Source organism: Littorina saxatilis, unplaced genomic scaffold (assembly GCF_037325665.1).
Source record: "Littorina saxatilis isolate snail1 unplaced genomic scaffold, US_GU_Lsax_2.0 scaffold_142, whole genome shotgun sequence".
NCBI lineage: Eukaryota > Metazoa > Mollusca > Gastropoda > Littorinimorpha > Littorinidae > Littorina > Littorina saxatilis.
In genome coordinates this window covers 226986-241962 of record NW_027128835.1, presented here as the reverse complement: position 1 = coordinate 241962, position 14977 = coordinate 226986, and the positions used below count along the sequence as shown (strand labels likewise).

The 14977-nt window shown below is 40.6% G+C and overlaps 2 protein-coding genes across 2 annotated transcripts; both read left to right on the top strand.

The window, feature by feature from the left end:
* LOC138957160 (uncharacterized) lies at positions 1–3190 on the top strand (the record flags this gene model as incomplete). Its single annotated transcript, XM_070328318.1, is given in 4 exon segments — positions 1–204; positions 1810–2013; positions 2366–2431; positions 3087–3190. Coding segments are annotated over 4 exon segments (578 nt in total), but the record flags the coding sequence as incomplete, so codon positions are not given.
* A 195-nt stretch (positions 3191–3385) lies between these two features.
* On the top strand, positions 3386–14058 carry LOC138957154 (hexokinase type 2-like). Its single transcript, XM_070328315.1, has 10 exons — positions 3386–3478; positions 4315–4471; positions 6259–6404; positions 6644–6862; positions 7666–7836; positions 8061–8173; positions 9381–9539; positions 10003–10142; positions 11242–11378; positions 12650–14058. Exons 2-10 carry the CDS (start codon positions 4366–4368, stop codon positions 12767–12769), a joined length of 1311 nt encoding a protein of 436 aa, XP_070184416.1. The 5' UTR covers positions 3386–3478; positions 4315–4365; the 3' UTR covers positions 12770–14058.
* Positions 14059–14977: the final 919 nt, after the last annotated feature.

Below are 14977 nucleotides of genomic sequence, written 5' to 3'. Positions count from 1 at the left end.
CCGTGCTGCTCTTAGACATGCATCGATGCAAGATGACAGCTTTGTGTGCCGAAATTCCCAAGAGAGAAATAACATGTAGTGCAGGAACATTTAACGCCAGAGAAAATGCTTCAGTTTCCTGCAACTTCCCTACAGACGTGGCGATAGATGGAAACGATGTCCTCGTTGAAAGACTTCCTGTTAACGCCTCCAAGGATGCCATTTGTAAGTTCATTCGAAGATTAGGAATGTCGTTTTCGGTGTCTTACTTCCCATGTAAACCATAGTGTACATCATGAAAGATCCGACCATGATTTATTTTTTGTTCTGCATGAGATATACAAACAATCGTCCAAGGCAGACCGCTTTGTGTTTTCCGAGCGGAACTTGCTGCATTAACATTGTAACTGACAAAACAAGCTCAGAAAGTTAACACTAATACAGAAAAGCGCGCTTTCCTGCTTGGCGCAATAGGCTACCACTCTATTCCGGCTTGTTAATTCCCTGCGTTGTGCACGTAAAAAGAGAGCAATTGTCGCGGAGATTGACGAAGCTGTCTTGGTGACAAATTGCAGTGCGTTCAGTTTCATTCGGTGAGTTCGACAGCTTGACTAAATGTAGTAATTTCGCCTTGCGCAACTTGTGTATCGTTAGGTCGGGAACATACTTTTTCATTGGCCTTTCCCTTTAGTAATGTATAATCTTACCCTAATTTCCTCTATCATGGACACTTACCATTAATGGTCAATTTGTGTGGAATGATGTTCCAAGGATATGTACACACTTGTTTATTGCAATGTTATTGCTCAGACAGACCAACAGATCGCCCGGCCGACCAACAGACATTAGTATTTAGATAATTATTTGGTATATATCTTATTGTCCTTCGTGTATTCCCTCAAGGAAATTCGGGCTGTTTTTCCTGTGGGTATCGTGCAGCGACAGAATCGCGCGTCCCAGTTGTTCCCCTTTTTCCTTGCATGCGTGGTGTTCGGACACCAAAGAGAGTCTCAAAAAGTTGTCTCCGGCAATTATTATTTTGCCGAATGTGGGGGTCGGACCCACGCTGATAGCAATCACTGGTTTCGTACTCTGCGCCGCAGACAGCTGAGCTATCTCCCCGCCCCAGATGGACCAACCGACAGGCTGACAGACGTCCTGAGAGTAATTACTGATAGCGATACAACTTTGCCTAAGTCTCCGAACCGGTAGCAGTTAATCCACGAAACTATTAATTCAATGGCAAACACATAATTCACAACATTGTCGGCAGACGAGCCTTCAACAGACATACACACGCACACGCACACGAACACACACTCGCACACACACACACACACTACACACGTACACACACACACACACACACACACACACACACACACACACATACACACACACACACACACGATTGTTCACTTCCACGTTTCCCCCTTTTTCCCTTATGTAGTTTTTCACTGACAGGCTTCTGTTGTAATTTTGCATTTCCACACATAATGGTATCTTGGTCCATCAGCAGGACTAGTCAGAGAATGCACACTTCAACAGATATCTGTTTCTACAATCTGTTTTCTTATGTTGAATGAATGTGAAGCCACACCCTTTCCATTTACAATGTGATATGTATGTATTATATGATTTCCTTCTTTGCACAATGTCACAGACAATTGTCTGTTCATGGAAAAGCACGATTCACTTACCTTTGAAAAAACGAATGCTAAAGGCGAAAACTGCTTTTAACTCATGTGCCATGTGTTGACTAGTGCATGGTGCTGTGCAAGGCACGATGTGTATGTGAATCACTGTCATGTTTTGCTTGATTTGTTTCAGGGCTTGATACTTTGGCTTGTAGATGGAAAGACAGCAAGCAGCCGTATGAATGCGATGTAACAGAAGGTTTTAGTTTTGACGGTGTCATCAGTGATCATCTGACACTTCAAATTCCTGATGTTGACCACAACGAGGCGGGGACGTACATCTGCTACATCGTCTCGTCAAACATACCCTCAACCGAATGTGAATTAACTGTCACAGGTATATCTGCAGATTGCATAGCAGAGTTAATTCCGTGCCTAACTTTGATAACATGTGTTAGGCTTTTGTGTGTGTTTCTTTATATTTAAGCTGGGCATAGTTTAATTCACTGGATTATCAATACTAGCAGACGGTGTACATAAGCAATAGACACGATGCTACAAAACAAGTGTCATTTAATGCCCAGCCACTCACCATGAAACACATTAACATTCTTAACGCTGCTATCACTCTGACCATCTCTGGTTCTCTGTTTATCTGGCTGTGTGCGTGCTTACGTTGATGTGTCTGTTTGGCAGTATTGCCGGTAAATGGTCAAAGTATAATGGTAAAACAAATGTCTCTGTTTTAGAAGCCAGGCTCTCGTCTCCGGAAACAACAACAAGGAATGCTACATCCAGTCCGTCCATCGAGAAAGGTAATTCTAACATATTTTCCTTGTAAACATCGCACTTGTTTAACGTTCAGAAATCTTACATTCTTGTCAACACAGATTACCTAACTTGTTTGAACACGCACCCACACACATATACACACATACACACACACACACACACACACACACACACACACACACACACACATACACACACACATACACACACACACACACACATACACGCACACACATACCGGCACACACACGCGCACACACACACACACACACACACACACACACACACACACACACACACACAGAAGCACACACCCACATGCACGAACGCTCACACGCACGCGTCAACATTCAACATGCACACACAAACATCCACACACACATAGAGAGAGAGAGAGAGGGGGGTGGAGTGTGTGTATGTGGATGTTTGTGTGTGTGTGTGTATGTGTGTGTGTGTGTGTGTGTGTGTGAGAGAGAGAGAGAGCGAGAGAGAGAGAGAGAGAGAGAGAGAAAGAGAGAGAGAGAGAGAGAGAGAGAGAGAGAGAGAGAGAGAGAGAGAGAGAGAGAGAGAGAGAGAGAGAGAGAGAGAGAGAGAGAGAGAGAGAGAGAGAGAGAGAGAGAGAGAGAGAAAGGCGGGGAAGATCAGCTCATCATATTATGTTTTGTTTGTTTTAATCAGATACAGGCATCAATGTGGTGTTGATCTCCATTCTAAGCGTCGCATTACTCATTCTCCTGGCTGGACTTGTGGTCATTCTTCTAAAGCGTCATTTAAAAAAGTGAGCTTTTGCGAAGATGAACTCTTCATTTGTGATATTATTTCCGTTTCTGTTTGCTACTCAAGCAATGACATAGAATGTGTTGTTAATAATCTATGTCCAGTAGTCATCGAAGAGTAAAATGGGTCTTAATTTGTTTCATCTAATTTGCTTGTGCGTGCGTGCGTGCGTATGTGTGTGTGTGTTTGTGTGTGTGATTAGAAACAAACCAACGCGAGGAAAGGAGGAAGTTGCGCTTTTAGAAAACAAGCCAGGAGAGCCACTGCCCCCAGCTCAACCGCCAAACAAAAAGGCAAGTATCCAGACAGGCTCTTTGATCGTCAAGTAAAATGATGTCGGCTACCAAATGGTGTTGAATAGTTGATTGCAGAATATGTACACAGACATCCTGCTAAGATGCAGATGTACATGAGTCTGTATCTATTTTACCAGATGTTTATTTTAACCAAAGTACATGCATGCAGTAAACGAGATAAATTAAGATAGATTACATTAACATGGTTTTCCTACCGCCCAACCCTAACCAGAGAAATGCCTCCCAGACTAATACTGAACGCAACCGACTCATCTTTGTAAAATGTTGTTTGCGCTGTTTCTCGTTAGCTCGCACTTGTCTCCAGAAATAAACGATGTACGCGAACAGCACCCTTTCATTATGCTGTTTTCGTTTGACGCTTATTTTTGAACAAACAAAGGACCTGATTTCTCCAGACGGGTCTCGTAGCCGCCAATTAGAGTAACATGAAATATCGTAACAAAAAGACTTGAATAATAGTTTACCTGTTTTAATATAGTCTGTGCAGAATATGTTATCAATTTGTTCTGGAACCATATGTATTTTTGTTTATTTTGATTTTCGGTGTATCCTTATTCTAGCGGCTGTCACATGACTCTTGTGAAAGAAATGTCCATACAATCCGAAAATTGGTTCAGATACCCAAGTCAAATGCGTTGTAAGGCTTGCCATTTTGAACAATAATAAAACTGTTATATTGTTTTTAGGTGAGCTACGCAATATTGAGTGTCGCAATATTTTGTTGGCCAAGATTATGTCAAGTCTGTAACATGTTCTGCTTTTCTTTCTTTTGGAGACCATTTCCAAAATATTCATATTCATTATTATCAAAGGTTTTGGAGATCTTGGATGGCTTCAAGTTATCCACGCAAGCTTTGGAGCTGATGATGGAACGTCTCAATGATGAGATGAATACCTTACACCAAGCCGACAAAGAAGCAAACGATACAACGTATTCTGTTCCCATTAAATCTTTCTCGAATGAAACTGGTAAGTGTTTTTTTCCGTTTTGTTATCGGAGAAAAAAATGCATCCTCCCCTAAAGCTGATAGAATGTGCACGTGAATGCCTATGCACGTTTGTTGATTGCATTGGATTGACAATGTAAAGTCGTATCCATTAAATAGAGAAGACAATGTATGGTTTTATGTACAACGTTGAATACCTGAAAGAAAAAGCTATCTATTCAATATATTTGAAATCAAAATGGCTTTCCAAGCAGCGTATATTCGCTCAATACAGTTATATACCTTGATAACAAAAACACACGAAATTATGATTGCAATTTTAAAACAACATAATATGTTTGCCTGTTGCGAGGAAAGCGAAAAACCCATGTTTTGTTATTTTTTATTGTTCTGCCTATAACATGCAATAAGTGGCTTCGTGTAGAAAGAGGTGCATACTCGAAGTCCGACAAACTACAACATGAAATGTTAAGTGTCGCACAAAACTTTGCTTCGTAAGAACAAAACAAGGGAGCGTTACAAAATGTCACATGGATGTTTCTAACTGTCGTCTGTCAGTTTTTCACTGCGTGCGTGTGGTGTAATGAGTATGACCATGAACAGTACAAAGCTGACAGTTAAGTGTAAACAATTTACACTAGAGGTGAGAAAAGTTAAATACAATCAATCAGTATTTCGTAACTGTTCAAACGGCTGAAGTTGCAAGAAAGAGTGAATAGCAACCCTAGATGTACAGCATCTCAGTGAGATCAATCAATCCATATGATGCTTATATCGCGCGTAATCCGTGGGTACAGTTCTAAGCGCAGGGATTTTTTTTTTATATTTAAAAAAAAAAAAAAAAATATGTAATTTATATCGCGCACATATTCAAGGCGCAGGAATTCATTTATATGCCGTGTGAGATGGAATTTTGTTTACACAATACATCACGCATTCACATCGGCCAACAGATCGCAGCCATTTCGGCGCATATCCTACTTTTCACGGCCTATTATTCCAAGTCACACTGGTATTTTGGTGGACATTTTTATCTATGCCTATACAATTTTGCCAGGAAAGACCCTTTTGTCAATCGTGGGATCTTTAACGTGCACACCCCAATGTAGTGTACACGAAGGGACCTCGGTTTTTCGCCTCATCCGAAAGACTAGCCCTTGAACCCACCACCTAGGTGAGGAAAAGGGGGAGAACATTGCTAACGCCCTGACCCAGGGTCGAACTCGCGAGTTGCTTCCGAGCGCAAGTGCGTTACCACTCTGCCACCCAGAGAACGTCAAATTTCGTTCGTTGAGGTAGACTGTTGATGGTACTGGAAGGAAACGTAATCAATAATTACACGAACAACTATGTTTCCTGTGCTATAGTTAAAAACAATTTAAAAACCTTGACTGTTTGTTCAAATATGATGTGCTACTTACCACGTGCATTAACACAGTCGTGACTCGAAGACAGAAAATCAGTGGAAGTGTAACATTTATATTAGTCCCAACATCTTAATATTATTGAACTAATATGGTGCTACCTTCAAATTCGACTACATCACATTTTTAGCACCATTAAGTTAGTCAAAAGCAAATCTAGCGGTCACTTGGTAGCATTGCAAATCGACTTCTTGAAGCCTTTTTTCGCCTTGCTTTCTTGCAAACTATAGTTATAGGTATGTCGAGAAAAGGACACCCACCTAGTTACCAACAGTTTGAAAGCCTGAGGCAAGTCTAACTTTACGTCTTCCGATATGCAACACTTATGTCACCACCGTGTATGTATATGTGGATGGATATGCTAGCTAGCTTATATTGTTTTCAGGTAAAAAAGAAGATGGCATCATAGTGGTTGAAATAAGCAACACAGTTGTTCGGATTCATTACGTGCGTCTACAGGAACCCAAACATGATACTAAGTACACAAACTATCCGATACCAACTGACGTCAAGCATGGGACAGGCATTCAGGTAAGCCCACGTTTCAAGTACCTGTGACACAGTGCCCATGCATATAATGCCAGTGAATAGATAATAGTCAGTAATGAATGTTCCTCCATTACCTTGTGTCCACTCATACAAAATGTGTCAATTTGTTCAAGTGCTGTCAAGGTAGAATGCTATGTTAACGTGGGATTGTATCAACATTTTTGTACACAAGAATGAAGAAAATATAATCATGTGCATGTTGTTACTCTGCAATCTTCCAGTTGTTGGACTTCATCGCAGACTGTGCAAAACAGTTTTACAGAGGCAAGTTTCATAAAAAGAAACTGTGCCTTGGGCTCGTCTTCCCCTTCCCATGCGAATACTCTGGGGAACTAACAGAGGCTCGCCTCACGAAGTGGGCCAGTGGATTCCGATGTGAAGACGTCACAGGTCAAACATTGCAGGTCCTGCTTGAGGACGCTTTTCGAAGGAAACACCCGGTATACTCTCTCTCTCTCTCTCTCTCTCTCTCTCTCTCTCTCTCTCTCTCTCTCTCTCTCTCTCTCTCTCTCTCTCTCTCTCTCTCTCTCTCTCTCTCTCTCTCTATCTTTCTATTTCTCTCTTTCTCTCTCTTTCTATTTCTCTCTTTCTCTCTCTATCTCTCTCTCTCTCTCTCTCTCTCTCGATATCTTTCTCTTTCTCTCTTTCTCTCTCTCTATCTCTCTCTCTCTCTCTCTCTCTCTCTCTCTCTCTCTCCCTCTATCTCTCTCTCGATCGATCATTTAGACTGCACAATTAAGGAGGAAATGGATACAAACTACGTTGTTTCCGAAAGACAGCTGCGTATGATAAAATATGTTTAGCTCAATGATCAAACCATTAATAACATGCAAGTTAACTACAGCACATCACAGGTCGAAAGTGATGTAGTGTTTACCATTTAATGTTTATTTGTTTGTATTTGTTCTTTTTTTTTTTTTTTGGGGGGGGGGGTGATATATTTCAAAAATCAACTTGAAGATGGGAAGTCAACAAGCAGCTGTATCCTATTTGTTGTAGATAACTGCAGGTCCATAGACAAATACACTCCAGAGCAGATGAGTATCGTTACTTTCTTCCCCTCTTCTCATGAACACTGTACTTTCTGCTTTTAATAAAATGCTGAGCTTTGAATTTTTTTGTATGAACACCAAGATTGATTCTAAAGTTGACAACGAGCCATGTGTCTATTATTACTTTGTGTCTATATACATGCATCCATTTTGCGTCATTTCAGTATTCGTTGTTGATTTGTCGTTAATAGAAAAGCCGCTTGGACATTACTGTCATCCTCAACGATGCTGCTGGAACGCTGCTTTCATCCATCCGTAAGCACCCGAAGTGTCGGATTGCTGTTTCGTTGGCTGACAGCTTTCATGCGTGTTATGTCAAAGAAAGCAGCTCCTGTGAATCCAGTACAGCCGAAGACAATGATGTAAGTGACAAACAATGCTTACAAAATACAAATGATTATATTGTCTTTGCGTCTTATGCTGTAGACAATGAACTGCATTGCTCTCTTTATAACAGTGTTGTGTTACATTGTATTGGCCTGGATGTTGTTGTGTTGCACTATAACGTTTTGCATTATGTTGTAGTATTTGACATGATTACAGCATTTTGTATTTGTTGTTGATTGTGATTTATTTTATATTTCAGGTATTCATCAATTCAGTTTTAGGCGCTTTAGGAGACAACGGTTGCCTTCAGGATATTTTGAATGAGTACGACAAAGATCTCGATCATCAGTCCATCAATCCAAGGAGACAAATGTGAGAAGACATGTTTGTGATAAACGTTGCACATGCGTGGACAACTATTGTATTGGGAACATATGTCCACGCTGACGTAGCCAATGTTACTGTGGTTATTTACTTACACCCTCAAACTGTATGTTTTCCAGGTTGTTTTTCTCTCCAGTATATCAAAACATACTATCGTCAAATCTAAGTCAACTTTTTCTATGCAGGTGAAAAACTTAGACAGTATCAATTATTTGGTGTTGCAGTCTGTATTTGACACTGTGGGGTTCCAGCATTAAAGACCCATAACTGTGTACCAAATGCTTTTTATGAGAATTGTTGTTTAGTGATGTTACTAAGCTTCTACAGCTGCCGACATTTGCACGTTTACACTTGCATATCTGTGCTGGCAAAATATAGTACGCATACACTATAAATAAAGATGGTAAATGCTTACAACTGTATTGCCCCACATGTCGGCGCTTACCTTGACTTATTTCTTGGAAAATTAAATTTAAGATATTTCAATTCACAAAACAATTTTGGTTCAGTTGTAGTCATGCCTACTACAGAGATATTTAATGCAGTTGTAGCAAATAAGCAAGTAGTAGTGGTATTAACATGTATTAGGTAAAACTGTCATTTGTGATTAAAAAAAGCCTGTTTACAAAACACAAACGAAATACACAATAGCAAGTCAACATGTCATAATCATCAAAGCAATGCGCTTTCAGCAATTGTATTTGCACATGTATACTACATATTATTTTGAATGATAGGCTTTTCAAAGACTGTTTATTATAATTCATCAATATTTATTTTCTTAAGAAGGACAGATCTTAGTCATCCTGAAAGCAAACCGTTATATGTTTTAGTTTTGTGTGAAGGTTTTTTAAGAAAGCCGGAACTTTAGAATGACCTCCACAACACGCGATGCACTTTGTAAATTAAGAAGCATAATCATGGCGATTATACAGGGCTGGACCTATTTTATGAGAGGGAAAGGGCTTTCGAAATGAGGCATGGGTACATGGGCTGGCAGATGGGTTGTGCAGGGAGATGGGGGTTGTGGGGGTGTGGGCAGGTAGTTGACATTTAGATATTGAAGGGGGCTATTTAGGGTCTGTCCTTGAGAAGAAAGATACTATTGTAGTGGAAGCGGGGGAGGGGGGGAGGTGCTTTTAAAAACCAGGATCCAGCCGTGGTATGCAATGAATCGCTGTCTTGTATTTTTCAGCTTGGAGAAAATGGTCAGCATGACATATGTTGGAGAGATCGTGAGACTGGTGCTGATGCAACTAGAAAAGAAAGGCCTGCTTTTCAGTTCTACTCAGAGCAGATCTGTCTTGAACAAAAAAGAGTGTTTTACTGCGGATTTTGTGTCGCTCATAGAAAGGTCAGAAAAGTATGCAATACGGACATTATGTGTTGATATCTTCCTCTCATATATTTATAATATTGCTTCGAAAAGTTAGTTATCTCTTCCTATTCTGACTATGCGCGAAGGGTGTTTTTGTTGGCTGTGTTCACCAACTAACAGTTGTTGAAGCTATGGTATGCCTTTAGAAATTTGGGTTGAATCATCTTAAATGCAGAAAATAATTGTAGATGTTTATTTCCTGAACTTGGTCAGTTTCATGGTAGATTTGTTAGTGGTCTCCATGAAAAAGCAAATATATTGTACACTTTTGGTCATTGGTAAATTTAAACTTTTAAAGTAAAAACACATTTATAGATGATGCCATAGATAACTAAGCAGTTCATCTGATGTCATTCGGATAGGTTCTTCTGTACTTGCTGTTTTCTTAAGCTCATCTGTAAATGTTCATGTCAAGCTTTTTAACCTCTTTTTCTTGAAGCGACAAAAGTGAACACTACCTGCTCACAGACTATGTACTGAGGCAGCTTCAGGTAGAACACTATACGAGAGATGACTGCACGATCGTCAGCTATGTTGTTCACACTGTCCTCAAACGAGCAGCCCAGCTAGCCGCCGCAGGTACGTCACAGACACGCATGTATGGTGATAGCGAGTCGGTCAGTAAACTATGCAATTTCTCAACTCAGAAAGAGTAAGTTTACCAGATAAAGGGACATTGATGTTTTGCATCTGCTTACTTTGTCTATTTGAAGAATGTTGGCAATGTGTGGTCCAATATGCAAACAGCACAATATGTGACCCTCCACCACGAAATGAGTCGCATGTCACCTCGCGCGGTTCTGCGCTAGGCTTAACATAAGTCCGGGGAGTGTCTGGTAACAGTGTGAGGGTCACCTTAGTCACAGGCTTATAACTCAAACAGTTTTCGCTCTTTTCTAAAACGGTTTTCACCAATGGATAGAGCATAACAAAACTCTTTAGTAAAATGTAAAAATATGAAAAGTATGCACAGGTGACATGCGACTCATTCCGTGGTGGGGGGTCACATTATATGGATCGATATGAATTGTTTTTGTTTGTAATTCCACTATACTATGACACTGGTAGCTATCCGAACACACGCACAAGCACAAATACATTGAAGGATATACCTTCACAGGCGACTGGTCTTACAAATGATGATACTGCTTACACCTGGTGTTTCACTAAGCATAATCGTTCAGGCAAAGGGAGATTATTGTAACATTTTCATCGGCGTTCCCCCAAATGTATTTGATCACGCTATAGTTTGCGTTCAGTTGATGGTTTTTGCAAAGAAACTAGAGAACAATATCGGAAGCTGTTAATCGTTACAATGCAGGGCTTTATGCTTTGATTTTTGTAATATGTTTTACTCAAAGCTATTTGGGTAACAAAAAAACAACGGTTGTAGGTAACAAATCACCGGTTTCCATGTGTGCGCGAAGAAGATTACACATCGATACTCAAAAGCACACCCACTAGAATACTGCCCATGTGTCTCATGTAGGCATTTCAACCTACTACAATTAAACGTTCCGGCAGAGATACACTCTCTGCATACGTGTGCATTGTCTTTTGATACGGATGCATGTCAACAACAACAACAACAACAACAACAACAACAACAACAACAACAACAACAACAACAACAACAACAACAACAACTAACTGATATTGTGGTTCTCTTATCATTAAGGTTTGGCCGTACTCATCAACCGTATGGACTCTACCGATGTCACGGTAGCTGTTGACGGAGCTCTGAACCGCTACCATCCCGATTTCCTGGGACATCTACTCGATCAGACTCGGCAACTTGTCAAGTCTGGTGCAGAGGTAAAAAAACTGTAAACAACATCGAGAATGCGTTGACAAAAGCGATATACAGGATGACCCCCCAACAAATGCCACCCATACATATGCTAATGACTTCTACGTATGTTTACCGAATTACTTCATATTACGTGTAAATTAAATGTCAGCTTACGCATAATCATATCAACAATTGCGTAGGCCAATGGGTATGACTTTTGTGCTCTTTAGAAAGAAACAAATCAAAATTCGATGATCGACTTAACAATAAGAGGTTTGACATTGAGCAGTGCCAATTAAGTCTCTCCCGATTTAAACCTTCCAGACGTTTACCTTTTGGAATATCTGAAGGTTCAGTTATACAAACACACCCCAAATCATCGGTGACCTGAACAAATTAATTACAGTCAATATGGAGGCTTTGATTAAGGCGAGTGTGGCTACAACTCAATGTCAACACACCGAGTTTGAGTCGATCCCTGAGTTTGGATATTTGTTTCGAAAGAGCAACACACAATCAGACCACTTAACCTACACATTTGCAGAATACAGAATACAGAATACAGTATTTATTGAGCCAAGTGACATTAAAAAACATTTAAAGCACAAGGAATTTCGCGTAGTGTTGGTAAAATCACACACACACACACACACACCCACACACACACTGACACACACACACACGCCCACACATACACTGACATACACACCAACACACACACGCCCACACTACAGCAGTCACGATCACACCATCACACGCAGGGCAGACATGAGGTAAAACAAATGACAATCATCTATTAAAAGAAAATGTACAAAGAGTGGTCTAAGATGCTGGTGGAAGGGTCTACACAGAATACAATTTTATAATCTAATGCATAGTTAGAACTAGCCCATCCCCTCCACCCACCCACTCATGAATAACTAAAATAATGCAGCTAAAGAAAATGTTGAACATTTGGAAGTCAGGAATCACACATCAAAGTCCCGCTCAACCCCCCCCCCCCCCTCCCCACCACCACCAACGTGTTGTTATGATCATGCATATGCTGATATTAATGTACGCATTGTAGGGGGTCACCCTATATAATGTCTTTTGTACACTTTTCATGGGCCGTTAGACAATCATGTATTTCCGTGTTTTAAAACAATTTAGTTTTCGAAGAAGTACACAGGCTCAGAACTTATTTTATTATTGTCGTTATTGATTGGTTTGTTTCTTGATTTGTTTGACTTATTTTGTTAGTTGCTGGAACCTTATCACACTGTATACTCCAACTCGCATTTGCATGTTTCAGGTCAAGTTCATATCATCGTATTATGGAAGTGCCATTGGAGCAGCACTTGCAGCAAAAGTGCCAAAGTCTCCTCACAACCCTAGTATCACCCCTAATGTCAGAACTCGAATACAAGTTTGACGTGCTCAGCTAGCTTGGTGCAACTACTGATTCGTGAACTATATGTGTTGCGACGACACTTGAACTCATTCTTCGAGCAGTAGTATTTGCATTTTTGCATAATGAACTGGAACATTCCTGGCATAGATACTAACATACTTTGTTTTAAATACTGAATGTGTGTACAGTAAGAATTATTTGTACTTCTATAAGTATAATGTTCACACCAGTGAGGTTTGAAACTGCAAAACTTAACTACCATAGGCAAAAAGACCAACCCCCCCATTCCCTACCCCCCCCCCCCCTCCTCCATCCCCCAATCCCATACCCACGCATTTTATCTCGGCGTTTATAACGTAATGTGAATCGCCACTTCCGTGTTAAAATGGCGATATTTGGTCGCTTGGTGGGAATTTATGACATTGTGTACACATTTCTATTTTCAGAGATTCTATCTACCTTATATACGTACAGGCTTTCCTGCGCGTGCACATTTACAGCCAGTAAAACACCCGGACACAAAACATGAAAGTAATCCATTTGTTTTATGGTTGCATAACACAATTCTCATTCAAATGGCAACTGAAAATATTGACCCAATCTAGGACAAGCGTTTTAGTGCTAGAGAATGAACACAAAATCGTGCACAACATAACAATCAAATGCCGTAATTGTAATTTGTTCATTAGACTGATTCAATATATCAAGTACAAAGCAAGGGAAGTGTGTGTGTGTGTGTGTGTGTGTATGTGTGTGTGTGTGTGTGTATGTGTGTGTGTGTTGTGTGTGTGTATGTGTGTGCGTGCGTGTGGGTGTGGGTGTGGGTGTGTTTTTGTTAGGATGTTTTGAATTACATATTAAATGACACATGCTTTTCAGTCGCTTGCAAAAGTATACCCAACTATTATAACTTGTGTAGTATTAACAAAAATCCAACATATTAGTCTGCAAGTAGAGCGTACACGCTTGCCCATGAGCGTGCGAGGGCGTGGGTGTGTGTGTCTGCGCGTGTGCGCGCTACAATAATAATGCAACTGCTTTGTTGGGCACATAAGCGACGGTATGATGTGTTGATAGGAATGATCGATTTTAAGAAAAGGATTTACACGAATGACGACAGAGGTTGAGATCTGTGGTTATGTGTGCTGAGCTGTTGCTTGCATTAGTGTGTACTTGGTTGCATTGTGAAGATGTGTTGCTTTTGTGTAAAGCAAATATGTTTTATCAAGGTCTTTTAATTTCCGTCAGCGAGGTCCATTGAAATATTGGGTTTTTCAGAAAAATATAAACTATACTTGAAGTTTCAAATATTTAAGAAGTCGTGTTCAGTTTATCGTGAATGTGTGTGTGTGTGTGTGTGTGTGTGTGTGTGTGTGTGTGTGTGTGTGTGTGTGTGTGTGTGTGTACCCCCGTTTCCACAGGTTTGGTTGCCTAAATCACCATAAGGCAACCATCCACACGTGGATGGCAACCTAAACTCTGGATGGCAACCTAATTGTGTGGATGGTCGCTTCATTTAACACCGTTATATTGACTTTTTTGACGGAAAGAATGTCATAACAATGTTCAAAATGACATTCTTTCCGTCCTCTATAGGCGACGAAATAGGTCAAATTTTGTGCATTTTTTAGTGCAAAATTCTTCGATGCCGGAGCGAGTACTGCACCCAGTGCTGTTGTAGTGCAAGTGCACTAGAAAGGCACTACACCCAGTGCCGCCTCTTAGGTAACCATCCACACTTTAGGTATGTGTGTGTGTGTGTGTGTGTGTGAGTATGTGTGTGTGTGTGTGTGAGTGTGTGTGTGTGAGTGTGTGTGTGTGTGTGTGAGTGTGTGTGTGTGTGTGTGTGTGTGTGTGTGTGTGTGTGTGTGTGTGTGTTTTGTAGAGGTTAGTCCAGTAACGCTCACAAGGAAATAAAAACATTTGTTTCCGGGAGCTGATTTGATCTTGCCATGACATATGACAGTGTCACATACGCTTTTGCTTTGATAGCTTACGTGCAAACACACACCACATAGGCATGTCAGAGATACAGCCTTTTGAGATGTAATACGGTGCAGGTTTGAATGCCCCTGATTCCGATTATCCTTAAGAATGAAGTTGCTGCGCTGGAACCTTCCAATCGTCCTCTTAATCATGAGGGCTCCTGTCGTCAATAAAGCGGATGACAGCTGTGAGTATTTACTAATCTACCCAGTAAGTGAAACTAAGTGTCCTGCCTGTTAAGCT